The sequence below is a fragment of the Urocampus carinirostris genome, chromosome 13 (assembly GCF_059441175.1).
Source record: "Urocampus carinirostris isolate Australia breed hairy pipefish chromosome 13, RoL_Ucar_1.0, whole genome shotgun sequence".
NCBI classification, from domain to species: domain Eukaryota; kingdom Metazoa; phylum Chordata; class Actinopteri; order Syngnathiformes; family Syngnathidae; genus Urocampus; species Urocampus carinirostris.
In genome coordinates, this window is record NC_142361.1 from 25601448 (window position 1) to 25617624 (window position 16177).

Genomic DNA, 16177 nt, shown 5'->3' on the forward strand with positions numbered 1-16177 from the left:
GGTATCACTGCAAGCCTTAGGATCTGGCTATGAGTTGTTTTCTTCTCCCTTGACCGTCGTTGCATGCCTAGGGGCCGTTAGGCAATAAATAAGTACAATTACGGAATCAAATTGTTTGGAGCAGGGCTAAATATGTTTTGGTACATAAATGGATAAATGTGGAACTTTTTAAATAATTTTATTTTAATGATGATTAAAATATGACATGAAGAATATATCATTTTGTCTTGAATGTTTAAGAGTGGTAGATATCAATATAATAATACTCCCCAGGAATGTCAACCTTTCAGGAAATACTTTATGAAGTAATATACAATTAGGCTCATTCAAAGTCAAATCAATAAAGTATGGATTCATGGATTTTAACGCAGCCCTATTTCTTTCCCCTCGTTCTCTCGATGGCAGGGTTCGAAGGGTCGCGGTGCGAAATCAATGGTGATGAATGCGTGCAGGGTCCCTGCGCCAATAACTCTGCGTGCATCGACGAGTGCGTCTGTCCGTCGGGATTCCCCGGTGAGTTATCGCTATCGTTATTTTCAGCGTTTAGACCTTAATGAATATTATGACTCTGCAAATTCCTAATCCGAGTCCTTGCGTTGGTATGCGAAGACAGAAAAAAAATGCTACTCACATAATACAACTATAAATATGATATAAATATTTCCGGGTATATAGTAAAACTCTAGTGCAAGGTATATTCAATTTGAATATTGTATAGTTTAGGGCATTTTTTGGGGTGGTTGAAACTCAAAATGCCCTAATGGTTTTTCCAACAAAACCTAACAATTTTTAGGGTTGCCAAAAGATAAAACCCGACATTTATTTTTTTACATGTATATATATTACTTACATGAATCAAATATGGGGTTGCCTGTTGAATTTTTGGAGTTCTGGTATGATTTGGGGTCTGGTTTGCTTTGTTTTGTCTGTGTTTTGGGGTTTTGGGCGTTTATGGTACGTTTTTTTTGTTCAGTTTTGTATTTGTACTTTTTGTTTGTTTTTGTTTTTTTTTTTTGTTTTTTTTTTGTTCTTTTAGGTTTGTTTGTTTTTGTTTTATTTATCGAGGGTTTGGTTCAGTTTTGTTTTTAATTCATGGGTTTGGTTTTTGGGTTTTGATTACAATTTTTGGTTTTGGTTTGATTGTGAGGTTACGGTTTGGATTTTGAGATTTTGTGTTTGTTTTTTGTTTGTTTTTGGGTTTTTTTGGTTGTGGTTGTTTGGTTTTGTTCAACTTCTGTTTGGTTATGGTTTGCTTTGTTTTGTATCTACAGTATATGGTTTGGGTTTTGGGGATTTGGTTTGGTTTTCGTTTGTTTTAGGGTGTTTTTTATGTTTTGGCTGTTCAGTTTTTTCAATTTTGGTTTTGGTTTCTGTGTTTGGTTTGTATCATTATGGTTTGGGGTTTTAGGATTTCTGATTTTGGTTTATAGTTTTTGTTTTTTTGTTGATTGTTTTTTGCATTTTCCCAAAATAGAGATGATTTAGGGAGGTTGTTTCAGGTAGCTATTATATGCAAAATAACCCACAATTCCAATTCTTCACTTCATCGTTTTTACACATCTTAATTTTGTTTGGTCTTTCAAATTCCAACTGTCATTTTTTTATCATAGAAAATAACGTATTGGTTATGAATTGTTTCGTACAATACATTTTGTTTTTTTCCCAAAACAAATCATTTTGTGATGTTGTTTGAAAAATAAAAATAATGTATTTATTTATTCATTTAATTGTCTTGCTCAAAATGACCGCCGATAAATTCTACAGGTCCTTTACAACCCAACGACCCAACTCTCCACTTAAAATAATAAATCGTGGTTTTCAAAATGTCACGAGCTGTCCAGTAAAGTGTTTTTTTTTTCCCAGCATGCATCGATCCAGCTCACTCGCGAGTCGTGACCCTGAATGGGAAAGCTGTGTTGCAAATTCCTCCGTCTTAAGCAAAAAAGCCCAAGTGTTTTAATGGCAAAAGCTTTTCATTGTACTGTTTATCTGTAGAGCGTAAAAGCTTGCAAAAAAATGTTGATCAGCACCGCCCGGAAAATTGGATGGTGCTCGTTGAATGCTTTAACCCATTAGAGGTGATAAAAAGTAGACCAGAGAACCAGTGTTTATTTCTGGTTGTGGAAGGGCACTCATAATAAAACATGAAATAAATTACACTTCTAGTTAAGTGAATATCTATTGTATGTTTTTTTGACTATTTATTTGGACCAAACACAATCACTTACGCTTAATTTCACTAAAATCATCTCATTTCTCAGGTAGGGATTGCTCAGTTGCTCTCTTGGAATGTCCAGAAGATATTGACGACTGCAAAAACGGAGGATCTTGCTTCCGAGACGAAACCGGAGGATTTCACTGCGTTTGCCCGCCAGGTATTTAAAACGGAAAATCGACGCTTTCAGGAAGAGAAAATGGTTTATCCAAATAGCGTTTAGGTTTTATAACTCTTTTGCAAAGAGTAATCATCTTATAAAGCTGTAAATAAATTAATTAATTCAATACTACTAAAATGGGGCAGCACGGCGGCGCAGTGGTTAGAGCGTGTGCGGCACAGTTCTAAGGTCCTGGGAACCTCCTGTGTGGGTTTAAATCCAGCTACCGGACTTCCTGTGCGGAGTTTGTATGTTCTCCCCATGCTTGCGTGGGTTTCCTCCGGGCACTCCGGTTTTCTCCCACATTCCAAAAACATGCATTTCAGGTGAATTGGCCGGTCCAAATTGTCCCTATGTGTGACTGAGCGAGTGAGTTGTCTGTCCCCGTGTGCCCTGCGATTGGCTGGCAACCAGTCCAGGGTGTCCCCTGCCCACTGCCAGATGATTGCTGGGATGGGCTCCAGCACCCCCGCGACCCTACTGAGGATAAGCGGTGCAGCTAATGAGATAAGATGAGATGAGACTACTGAAATGCAAAAAGAAATCATGATAATAACCTTCCATCCATCCATCCATTATCTGCACCGCTTATCCTCAGTAGGGTGGCGGGGGTGCTGGAGCCCATCCTAGCTATCTTCGGGCAGTTGGCAGCGGACACCTTGAACTGTTTGCGAGCCAGTCACAGGGCAATTCGCTCGCTCATTCACACCTAGGGACAATTTGGACCGGCCAATTCACTTGACATACATACCCGGAGGAAACCCACATAAGCACGGGGAGAACATGCAAACTCCTCACAGGAGGGTTTGAAACTGTGACCTTAAAACTGTGCCGCGGACACGCTAACCTCTCAGCCGCTGTAATAACTTTATACCAGTCTTAAACTTATGACAAAAAGTTACCGGACACCAGGGCAGACAAGTCTGAAAGGTTGCCTGCCCCATTTTCCACAACTTGAAACACAATGAGACGACTAACGGCAAAAAAACCATTGTTGCAAAGTATTAAGGATCGATAATCAGAATATCTAACAGAACAACACTTTAAAATTAAATTACTGCCATAAGTATGTACCTGTATTTACTCATCTTCATTCATACAATGTTTGCTTTGCGTCGTCTGCTACAAGCCACGTGAACTCCTCCTTCCACGATGCTTTTAATGAACGTTTACGTTTTGTAGCGTCATACAATTTGTTAGCTTCTTTTGAATACTTCTTCTGGGGCTGAGGTTTTGGCTTGATTCCTGGTAAGGATATGTCAGAGTGTGCAGTTTCCTCATGCTTGAGACGATAAGCAGGACACTGTGGTTCAGCCTTTAAGCATATTTATTCCTCAACAGCAAGCAAACAAGAACACGGCTCCATTCAATACAACATGGCAATCAACAATTAGCAAAACGAAAAATGGTGCGTGCGTAATGACGTCACACAATGGAAAACGTCTTACCGCAATGCCACGAGTCAGAGTGCTATTAAATTGACAAATTTTAACAATTCCTAACCTCTTATCCATTTTTCTTGTGTTCTCTGTGCATCTACTTTGGAAAATGATATGATGCAAGACCTTATAACGCTTGGGAAAGTCCAGAAGCACGAAGTTATTCGATCCAGGCTTCCGATTGGCTGCCCAGGTTTATTTTTTTAGGTTCAATACAAAAACATGTTTTGCGCAAAAATAAATGATAGGTCGCTCATTTTATTTTTTTAAAATAGGAGGGTTGTTATATAAAATATGAAAGTCTGTACAATCACAAAAGCCTATACACATAAAGAGCCATATGACAGATTAAGGTTAACTTCTCCGGTGCCTAGCGCCCATAATGATAAAATGGAGAAAGGTCACAACAAAGTTGTGTCACTCTTTCTATAGAAAATCAAAATACAGTGGAACCTCGGTTTTCGAACGCCTCTCAGTTCGGACAAATCGGTGTTCGACCAAAAATTTCGAGAAATTCTTGCTTCGCTGTTCGGTCAAAAAAACGGAGTTCGAACGCCGGTACGCTAGGGTGCGATGCTGAGCGGCGTACGGGTGTTTTAGCCCCTAATTATGCCTCCAAAGAAGGTCGGTGCAAGCAGGACAGGTGAAAAAAGACAAGTTGTTCGTCCAACTATTGCCTTTAAGAAAGACATAATAGCTAAATATGAAAGAGCCGTACGGATTTCCGATCTTGCTGGTGAATACAGCATGGCTAAATCTATCATCAGTACGATAGTAAAGAATAAGGAGGCTGTGAAATCGAGTGATGTGGCTAAGGAAGTTAGCGCTATAAGCAAGCAACTGCCGCAAGTTTTGGAAGTGTCACGAGAGCGTGGTGGCGTGGAAGAGGACCGGACCAGAACGGAGGCAGGAGGCATGAAGGGAGAACTCAAATGCGTTGACGATCCATAAGTTTTATTTAATAAAATAAAAGTCGCCCAATACTCGGGGGCAAAACAGAACAATACAAAGTTCCTCCGGCACGAACTCAACAGGACAAAGCATAACAGACTAAAACAGGACAAGGCATAACAGACTAAAACAGGACAAGGCATAACAGACCGGGATTGTGAATAATGAGTAATGAACCCGCAACGGCAGAGCCCACAATGCAGCCTTAAATACAGACCCACAATTAGTGGAACTGCTTTCAGCTGTTGCCCAGAGGGCGGGGCAGACTGGTCACCAAGGCGACCGTGACAGAGCCCCCCTCTTAAGGGACAGCTCCCGAGGTCCCAAAAAAGAAAAAAATACAACCTCACGCCCCGGAATGTTGACGCTCGCGATTGGGGCAACCCCGCTCCCTCCTCCGAACACGCAGGAACGGGGAGAGGCAGGCGCCATCTGCGTCGGGCGGATCGGAATCGGCGCTCGGCAGGGAGGGGGTCTGGTGGGCAAACTGGCCAGGGGATAACAGACAGGCAGAACCGACGAGAACAGGACAGGCAAAATCAGGGCAGGTAAACAGGACAGGCAAAATCAGAACAGGCAAACATGAGAGGGTCAAAATCAGAACAGACAAGACATGAGAGAGTCAAAATCAAAACAGACAAGACATGAGAGAGTCAAAATCAGAACCGGCAAAACAGGAGCAGCTGAGTCGGACTGGCACGCAGGCAGCGGAGTCGGACTGGCACGCAGGCAGCGGAGTCGGACTGGCACGCAGGCAGCGGAGTCGGACTGGCACGCAGGCAGCGGAGTCGGACTGGCACGCAGGCAGCGGAGTCGGACTGGCACGCAGGCAGCGGAGTCGGACTGGCACGCAGGCAGCGGAGTCGGACTGGCAGGCAGGCAGCGGAGTCGGACTGGCAGGCAGGCAGCGGAGTCGGACTGGCAGGCAGGCAGCGGAGTCGGACTGGCAGGCAGGCAGCGGAGTCGGACTGGCAGGCAGGCAGCGGAGTCGGACTGGCAGGCAGGCAGCGGAGTCGGACTGGCAGGCAGCGGTGTCGGACTGGCAGGCAGCGGAGTCGGACCGGCACGCAGGGGAGACTGAATAGCAGGCAGTCGGCACGGGAGTCGGGCAGGCAGGCATCAAAGTCGGAGTCGGCCCGACGGGCAGCGCAGTCGGCCCGACGGGCAGCGGAGTCGGAGTCGGCCCGACGGGCAGCGGAGTCGGAGTCGGACTTGCACGCAGGGGAGAGGGAATAGCAGGCAATCGGCACGGGAGTCGGGCAGGCAGGCGTCAATTCTTCCTGGGACCCCATTCGAGGCACAGCAAGGGCCACGACGGGCGGGGCCGTGGTTCGAACGGGCAGGGAAGGCCAACTCAGTAGGCGCCTGCCGAACTGCGCTCTCCAGCTCTCCCCAAGTCGCGCTGGGATCGTTCGCTGAGTTCTATTTGTTGGCGGGTTCATTCTGTCACGAGAGCGTGGTGGCGTGGAAGAGGACCGGACCAGAACGGAGGCAGGAGGCATGAAGGGAGAACTCAAATGCGTTGACGATCCATAAGTTTTATTTAATAAAATAAAAGTCGCCCAATACTCGGGGGCAAAACAGAACAATACAAAGTTCCTCCGGCACGAACTCAACAGGACAAGGCATAACAGACTAAAACAGGACAAGGCATAACAGACTAAAACAGGACAAGGCATAACAGACCGGGATTGTGAATAATGAGTAATGAACCCGCAACGGCAGAGCCCACAATGCAGCCTTAAATACAGACCCACAATTAGTGGAACTGCTTTCAGCTGTTGCCCAGAGGGCGGGGCAGACTGGTCACCAAGGCGACCGTGACAGGAAGAGGTTGACAAACTTTTGATGAATTTTCTCTTGCTACCGTCCACCACAAAAGTAAGAAATCCTATTAATAATCCTTTTTTTAAATTTTTACACGTAATTTTTCGTACGGAATATTACGCTAACGCAAACGGACGATTAGCCTGGGTTAGCTTCATGTTTACGTTCATGGTAAACATTCAGGGTGTTGGAACCGATTAAAACGATTTTACATTACTTTTAATGGGAAAAACGATTTTCGGTGATCGAACAAATCGGTTTTCGAACAGGGTTCTGGAACGGATTATGGTAGAGAACCGAGGTTCCACTGTATATTCTTTTTTAAGAAATGCTTAGAATGTTTGTGTTACAGTCAATCCTGCTTGTGGCAACAAAATCATTGTCAACGTGTCTAAAACCGGCTGTCAAATAAGTTATTTTTTACATATTCACGAATTGACTTCTGAACTATCAGAATGTTTTAAACAACTAATACATAAGATTTCCATTTTCAAAATGAATGTATTTTGTTACATAAACATCAACCTAACACTTTATGGATTTATTAAGTTGGTTGCACAATACAGAATTGTGTTTAATCACATTTTATAGTGAAGGTAGTGTTGTTAAAATGATGGTTTGTGTGATTCTTGGGATCAAGATGCCAGGTTCGATTCCCGGCTCCTCCGTTTTATGTGCTGATGTGGGCAAGACACTGAATCCCAAATGCCCCCAATAAGAAGGTGACTGCCTTGACTTTGCTATCGGTATGTGAGAGTGTTTGAATGGATAAGTGTGAAGCAAATTGTAAAGCGCTTTGGGAGGTCTTCATTGACTTGAAAAGCGCTATATAAATGCAGACCATTGATAAATTATTTGAATGTAACACCAGATTTTCCAGCAACCTACTACCCAAGAAAAATAGAATATTTTTCAAGTTAATGTAAACGGTCTGACTTCTGTGACGTTGGACAACACAACACAAGCAAAAAATGTCAAGTTGTTTCATAAACTTGGTCAAGGAGAAAAAAAACAGCGCTAAGGCAGGAACTTACTGAAAGTTATGTACAGGGTGCATCAATCAATCAGTTCAACAGTGGGATGATTTCCTCCATTATCCCCACTCCAGCTTCTCTCCTGCCCTGTCTCTTCAATAACCTCACCCTACTCTCTGTTTACTCAATCTCATCTTGATATTGAATTCAAAATACCGCGTTTAAAAAACACAGAGGGGACCCATGTTGTTTTTGCAGCAAATTAGATAGGGAATTAATTTATTAACTATGAGCCTTGGTTTTTATGCGCTGCATAGATTTTCTTGTGCGCTGAGGTCAGGGCAGTGCGCAGTTGTACACACGTGCAGCTTAGAGGGAACATCGATTACAGTTCTACCTCTATCTACAAGGACTAAAAACTTGAAGCAGTGTTTCAAGGCCAGCCATGGCTGGTTCGAGAAATGTATGAAAAGGACTGCATACATTCTCATATGGCAAGGGGAAGCAGCGAGTGCAGATAACAAAGCTGCAGATCAGTTTACAGAGCGCTTCGCTTCATTAAAAATTAAACAAAATAGTATGCTTTTAACATTTTTGAGTCTATTTGTATCCCCCTCTCTCTCTCTCTCTCTCTCTCTCTCTCTCTCAATCTATCTCTCTCTCTTTCTCTCTATATGTCTATTTCTCTCTATATGTCTATCTCTCTCTATCTCTGTCTATATCTGTCAATCTTTGTCTATCTCTCTCCATCTGTCCATTTCTATCTCTCTATCCTCTCTATCTCTCTCTATCTCTCTCCATCTGTCCATTTCTATCTCTATCCTCTCTTTCTCTTTATCTCTCTATCTATCTCTCCATCTATCTCTCTCTACCTCTCTCTATCTCTCTATCTATCTCTCTATCTATCTCTCTCTATCCATCTCTCAATCACTCTATCTCTCTATCTCTATATTTATCTCTCTATCTCTATCTCTCTATCTTTTGATCTCTACCAAAGCCATATACATCCCCGTAGTGGGGGGGTGGCTTGGGTCAAGAACACATTCAGATTCACCACATATTCATTCCACTTTGCTCTTTCCAACGTTACACCGAATGTTAAGCCCACAGCACAACAAGGGGTGAGTTGCTGTGCCATGTAACCCTTCATCAGCAGAGAGCCCTGGCATTATACACTTGTTCACCCCCTCTGGAGATGTTAGTGTGTATATTGATTTCAAGTTACTTTAATTTTAAGTGTGCAATAAGTCCTATTTTATCATCAACAGTCTTGCGCATCATCATTCCTCCCTATCATTCTTATCTCCACTCCCTCTGCACCACGCAAAAACCTCTGTTGCGTTACCAACTACTGACTTCCTTCACGTGCTTATAATAAACATGCATTTTTATTATGTAACGTATTACTGTATTCTATGTATGGTTACTATTTGAATGTGTATTAATGGTCAGAAAATGTGTGTTATTGGCATCTCGGGTTAACTTTTGATGGGCGAAAGAAATTAGTTTTCAATTATTTCATATTAGAAAAAATGTGCTTCTTTCACAAAATATGTTAAAATTGGAGATTGGGATAATATATATTGATTTGTATTAATTAAACTAAAAAATGTTAATAATCCTTTTTTATTTCATAAATTGAGATACTTTTTTCATGTTTTTAAGGAAATTATGAAAAATAGACTAAAACATGTTTGGAAAATTAATACTTGCAAAACAGTATACTTTTTAAAATACTGGTAATACACATTTTTTACATATATGAGTGGCATCTGACTATAAGCCCACATTAAAATGGTACAAAGAACGATTTGTTATAATACAGGCAGTCCAACGGCCTAACGGGGGTCCACTGGACTTTTGATAAACAAATCTGTGTCTTAACGATGTCTCCAGTCACTGCAATACATCATTCCACATATCATTGAAAATCTTAAACTCTTGGGATTTCAAAATATACTCATCAGAGAACCATCACGATCAGTCTGAAACAAGATATTCGAAAAATAAAAAGCCGAGATGACTTACCGTTACGACCCCTGGCCGCCTTCAACTTCTTTGAATGTCTGCAAAAATAGCTTTGTTACATCAAGGACAATCCATAGAATCCAACCGTGTAAAATCCATTCATCCATCCATCCATTATTTGCACCGCTTATCCTCAGTAGGGTCGCAGGGGTGTTGGGGCAGTAGGCAGGGGACACTCTGAACTGGTTCCCAGCCAGTCGCTTAGACGGACAACTCACTTGCTCATTCACACCTAGCGACAATTTGGAACGGCCAATTAACCTGACATGCATGTTTTTGGAATGTGGGAGGAAAAAGGAGTGCCCGGAGGAAACCCACGCAAGCACGGGGAGAACATGCACACTTAACTCGTGCGGTAATGTTCGATCTCATGACCTCAGAACTGTGCCACACGCGCGCTAACCACTCCGCCGCCATGCTGCCCACTGTTTAAAATATTAATTCCAAAACATACAATAATGCCAACAGATGAATAGAAATCCGCCTAAAAGCATCTCTGCTTTGTTGGAAATTTGCTTCTTGTTATCAGTTTATTTTGCCACATTATTTCCATTTAAAAATAAACAGACTCGTAAATGTATACCCCTTTTGATTGACACCTTATCCATGACGAGGGTCTGTTTATGCTAGTTTTATTCATGCACAGAGCAAAAAGTTACATTAAACTCAGATCTTCCTTGCCACATACATTCCACCTGTCTCACTCTTTCCTTGACTGTTTAGGTTTGCATGATTAGCCACATCATTGTATAAGCCGCAGGGTTGAAAGCTTGGAAAAAGGTTTTGGCTTATAGTCCAAGTAATTTTACGGGAAACATCTGGCTTTTGTTTCTTTATTGCTAATGATTGTGACGTCCTATTTGTCCCTTATCGGTTGGATAACTCTCCTGCATCCCTATGTGCAATGGGAAGTCGAGCAGGTACTCCAGAAAGTCCCGCTCCCTCCTGTTACTCGACCGATGCGGCGTCAACTTTTCCTCCTCCGTGTCCGATCCCCGTGACCCCGACAGGCCCTCCTGCCGTAAAGGTCCAGTAAATTCCTCCAAGTGTGTTGTCAACACGCGTAGCGCCTGTCGCTAACCCCGCGTCAATACGGATCAACGTGCTAGCACCTTTAGGGCAGCTTCAAATGAGATTGTTTACCTGGTGGACCCCATAGCTGGCGGCAGGGGGCTCGCTTTTCAATTAAGGACTCGCTTTGGATGATTGTGGTCCACACACATGAGGGTTGCAGTGTTTCACACGGGTCTGGTTTTACTACCTTTAAGTAAGACTCTAATCCAGGGGTTTCCAACGTAGTAGCCCCCGAAGAGCATTGGAGTAGCCCGCAGACTGTATGTACTGAAGGATTTTATATATTTGACTGTAAGGGATTTCGTCCGATCAAATACAAATTACATTTAAATGCAAAAGATATTCACTGGCTGAGCTGTGTGGCGAGGTCAATGCAACCTTGTGAAGAATGATGTTTACGTAAAACAACAGGAACTGGACGAAGGGCTGATATGATAATCAGCGCTTCCCGGCGCAATAGGGGCCTTCGTGACGGAGGGGTCCAGACATCGAGGCGACGAGGTGGAGCCGACATAGGCGTTCCTGGCCTGCCCATGGGCGGAGCCGGCACGCCAGGTTGGGAGAGAAGTGGGTCGAGAGAAGAATTTCAGAAGATCGCAGAAGATCGATCGAGAGGGACAATCGAGAGAAGAGGCTCGACAAAGACTCGAGCGACAATAATTCGGCTAATTTGATGGAATTCACTTAGTTTATTATTTAAAAAATTAAATCTACCCCCGTGTGGAAATGCCGATCTCCTGGCCGTCTTTTCACAAAAAGAAATGAGCATGCATTGTTAGGTGAATGAAGGTTATGTTTGGTTAATGGAGTCAGATAACTAATTCAAACAATTTGGTAAACGATACATTTTAATGTATTACTTCCTAACAATTTATATATGAAACATGGATCATGATGTTTAGTGGTTGACTGAGCCTGTTCTAACTTCTAATTAGTACAACCAATAGTAAAATGGTAAAACCATAGTAATAACATAACAACAAATAAATAGCTTAGCAATAGCATGTTATTCGGATATCACACTGGTAGTACTTTGTGTTAATTAGTAACAACAAAGTGGCTTTAAATCTCGAAAAGGTTGGAGACCCCAACTGAAATCCCACGCTAATTTGGACTTCCCACATAATGGTCTCAGAGCATTGTGGGCGATCCATTATCCCAGATTGCATATTGCTGTGATTGGGGGCCGACGTGCATTGTCGTCAAGCCAGTCCACTTTATTTAGCCGTTCTGCTCGCCAAAAAAGTGTAGTCATGCGGCCTTGATCCATTATCATTGATCCCATATTGCTGCGAGCGGGGATTAGCAAGGCATACTTGTGTCAGCTTTTTTTGACTGATATTCCCACCTAAAATGAACTGCACTTGTGCAGCGACGATCCATTATCCCTGATCACATAGAAGGGGCAGCAGATTGCATTTATGTCCGGCCCGGCAGTCTATTATCCATAATCACATAGTGCTGTGATCGTTTACGGACAGAGCATAATTTTGTCAGGCCTGGCGGCTCGTTTTTTTTCAGTCACTTCCACCTAAAAGGAAGTAACATGTGGCTGTGATCCTTTATCCTTAGTCGCAAATTGCTGAAAGTAGGGACCAGCAGAAGCACTTCTGTCAAGAGACGTGCCATTCTTAACGTCCTAAAATGCAAGGCATCATTGTGGCCATGATCCATTATTTCCAGTCGACTATTAATGAGAGAAGGGGCTGACTTTTTTCTGCAGCTAAAGCGTGCCATTGTGGCCCGCCTAAATTAAACTGTTATCTTCAGGCTGCAATGCATTATCCCCAGTTGACTATTGCTGAGAGCAGGGGCTCAAAAAATGTGTTTTTATCATTCAATTTGGTATTTATTTTTATTTTTGATTATTTTATTTGTATTTTTACTAATATTAGTTATATTAGGATTAAAAATTGTCACGGAACAGGAATAGAAACAGAAACAGGACCCAAATGTGTTTGTTTTGCTAAGTTTTATCTAGAAAGAAAACAGGACTTGCATCCACGATCTGATGATCGTCGGTCACGGGTAGCAGATAGCAGAAACGTGGAAGTTGCACTTCCGTGTCGAGCGAAAGTAGTCGTTGATAGCGAGAAAAACAGGTCGATGGCCGGGGCAGAGGAGTAGAAACATAAATGGGTCCAGAAAAGAGGTCGGCAACGGGAATCAGACAGAAAACAGGGCAGAATAGAGTCGGAGAGTCACAAAAGCTTGCCTAGCTGGAAGCATAGGTTCGCAGACGATCAGAGGAGTTATCTATCTATCTATTTCAGGAAGACGGGAGTTTAGAAAGAGTCCAACAGCCAATCAGGGTCCGTGGCTGTTGGCGCCAACGGAGCAGCCTCTGTTGCCCCGCATCAGTAATCCTCACAAAAAATAACATGTTATTATCATGTTTAGCTGTTTATTTTGTATTAATCTATAGATATTGATATACAGCTATATTTTCACCTTTTTTACGATACTATGTCCCTCTGCCTCTCTCTCTTGATATAGATAAAGATTTATAGATATAATTTTGCCTATGCCAAAATGTACTAAGATAAGATACAAATTCACTAATTATGTTAATTATTTGAAACCAAAATGTGCAATCCAAGGTGGCTTCAAGGTCACGCAAGTCATGATTAAATACCATCAACCCTCTCAACTCAATCCTCAATCCCCGACGTTATCACTGCTCAATCAAAGTTTGACAAGTTGACCTACAGCTGCTGTGAAAAGGTTATCTAATAAACCGGCCTTAAATTAACCAGTAAATGTAATTGCTTCCTGATGACGCCGGCGTAGGAAAGTCACAGGGCGCTAATTGTCCTTATGATTTCTCGTAGTCGGCGGGCATGGAGATTTCCGGCAGGACCGAAAAAAGAGTCGATCGAGCATTTAAAACGAGGCCGCCGAGCTCCCCGTCGCTAATGGGCCACGTCCTAGCTTAATGGGACGGAGACGAGGTCACTCGCGGACAAGAAGCCTTTTGACATGTAAACTGTGGAGTTGAACTCATAATTCTGATTGGCTGTTAAAAGTGATCCCTCTGCCCGACGTGACCTTGTGCTGTTGGAAAAAGTTTGAAATATTCGTGTCAAGAAACATGGGATACGGTCACCAATTCAGGGAGATTTTTAGTGTAACTCTAGAGGTAAAGGTGCTTTAAGGTCCGAGTCTTAAGTCTGCTTTACCCCTTGAATTAAAGCTGTTTTATCTGAAGTCATAGCTGCTTTTGTCATGATTGCCGATTCAGAGCACCTGCGACTGCTTGGATTGGCGCCAACAACCCAAACAGCTGATTGGCTGTTGAACTCCTTTTAAACCCCTGACTTCCTAAAGATCCCTGTCAGATTGTTATGCGAACCGTTGCTCCCAGCTTGGCAAGCTCTTACGTCAGACTCTGTCCCTGCCCTGTTTCTCTCTGCCTGATCCTCGTTGCCAACCTGTTTCCGGACCTGACTCTGCCCCGTTCTGCCTGCGCGTTATCCGATCTGTTTTGCCCCGCTACCTGCCTGAACCCTGGTGCCGACCTTGTTTCCGAACTTGACACCGCCCTTGCTCTTCCGTCCTGGCTACAACTTGTATTTCCTGTCATTCTTCGACCATCCTCGCTCGACACGGAAGTGCCACTTCCGCGTCTCCTGCCACCTGCTACCCTTGTCCGTCAACCATCGGATCGCAGAGCGCTATTGGGTCCTGTGTCTGTTTCTGGTCCATGGCAAAATCTGTATCAGCTCTTAAAATAGATTTATTTGAAACCCCGAGTTAAACCCTTGATTTTTTTCTTAAATATGCTTTAAAGTTGTTTGTGTCAGGACCAGAACGGAAACAAGACCCACTTGCGTAACGTTTACCAGTTTTATTGAAGGAAGGAGGAAGGGCTGCGCCCACAATCCGGTGTTCGCTCTCGTACTCAGCTTGCGATCCGAACACGGAAGTGGATCTTCCGTGGCGAGCGATGGCGGTGTCGGGAACGGGAAAAAAAAGGGTCGGTAGCCAGGAAACGAGAGCAAAAACGTGGTCAGGGTCGGAAGCGAGTCGTAAGGCAGAAAGGGAGAGCAGACGTGATCGGGGTCGGAAACGAGCCGTAAACCAAGACGGGAGAGCAGACATGATCCGGATCAAAACGGGTTGTAGCTGGAGACAAACGGGAGCAAAACGGGACAGGCGGGGGTCAGGGTCGAAAAAGGCTTGCCTTGTTTACACAGAGATTCGCAGACGGACTGACAAAAGGGGACATACAGGAGGGGGTTTACAATAGGGACAGAGAGCCAATCAGAGTACGAGGTAGTTGGCGCCAAAGGAGCGGGCACAGGTGAGTCAAATCAGTAATCATGACAATTTGACTCCTATCTTAAAACTTTATGATGCTCTAACTTTCGAGATATAGCTTCTATAGTCTTGGAGTTAAAGCTGCTTTAACCCTCAAGTTAAAGCTGCTGACCCCCGCCTTGAGTTTCAGCTTCTTTAACGTAAAATTTAAGCTGCCCTAACCACTGAGCTGAACCTACGTCAATTCTTGAATTAAAGAAGGGCCAATTCTTGAGTAAAATCTCTTGAGGTAAAATACTTGACCGCTGAAATTAAAGTTGCTTTAATTTAAGTTAACTCTGGTTAAACCTTTGAGTTAAACCTGGTGTAACATTTGAGTAAAAATCTGTATTAACCCTTGAAATAAAGTTGTTGTAGTGAAACCCCTTAATATTCCATCTACTTTGAATGGTAAAGCTTGTTTGACTCTTGTTAAACTTGATATAAGCTTTAACTTTTCAGTTAGTGCTTGTTTAGTATTAAAGTTAGAGCTACTTTAAACCTCCAAATTAAGGTGATTCTGTACTTTAGTTAAAGTCAAGTCAAGTCAAATGTATCTATATAGCCCTTAATCACAAAAATGTCTGAAAGGACTGCACAGGATTACAATGACAAAATTACCTGATCTTAAACCGACATGTGGGCAAGGAACAACTCAAAACCTTGAGAAGGGACCTCACAAGTGGTGTCCCCTTTTCAGGATGACCAGTGTGAATTACATTTAGCATTACAGTACACAAACATAGTAAACACTAGGTAACATGTTGAAAATTTGTCCAGAAAGTGCATGACAGAAACTAGCCCAGAAAGTCTATGGCGGCCACGACACAGCTTCCCATCTCTGCCAGCTGGTCCATGCAGGCGTTCACATGCTTCAGGTCAAACGCTGGTCCGCTGACTCATCCCAAATTGTCCTTCTCCTTCGTATCGCCACCAGGCAGGCAGTCGGAAAAAACACAGGACAATACAGAATATGAGGAGTTAAAGCTGTGTTGACTCGTAAGGTAAAGCTTTTTTAAGTTAGACCGGCTCCTTGAATTTATCCCTTGAGATTTATTTTAGTTAATTCTTGAGTTAAACATATAAAGACGATTTCTGTTCACATTTTAAAGGTGCTTTGATTTTTGACTTGCAGTTCCTTTATCTCTTGAGTTAGAGCTGTAATTTCTCTTGAGTTAAAGCTATGATTTAACCTTCGAGTTAAAGCTGA

The 16177-nt window shown here is 43.0% G+C and overlaps 1 protein-coding gene across 1 annotated transcript in view; it reads left to right on the forward strand.

Moving 5' to 3' along the window:
- Positions 1 to 16177, forward strand: part of eys (EGF-like photoreceptor maintenance factor) — a 342903-nt gene that overhangs the window by 91603 nt on the left and 235123 nt on the right. The window contains exons 14-15 of the mRNA XM_088352009.1: positions 406 to 513; positions 2262 to 2375. Of these exons, the coding sequence (XP_088208135.1) occupies positions 406 to 513; positions 2262 to 2375 (222 nt within the window). The remainder of the gene's footprint in view (positions 1 to 405; positions 514 to 2261; positions 2376 to 16177) is intronic.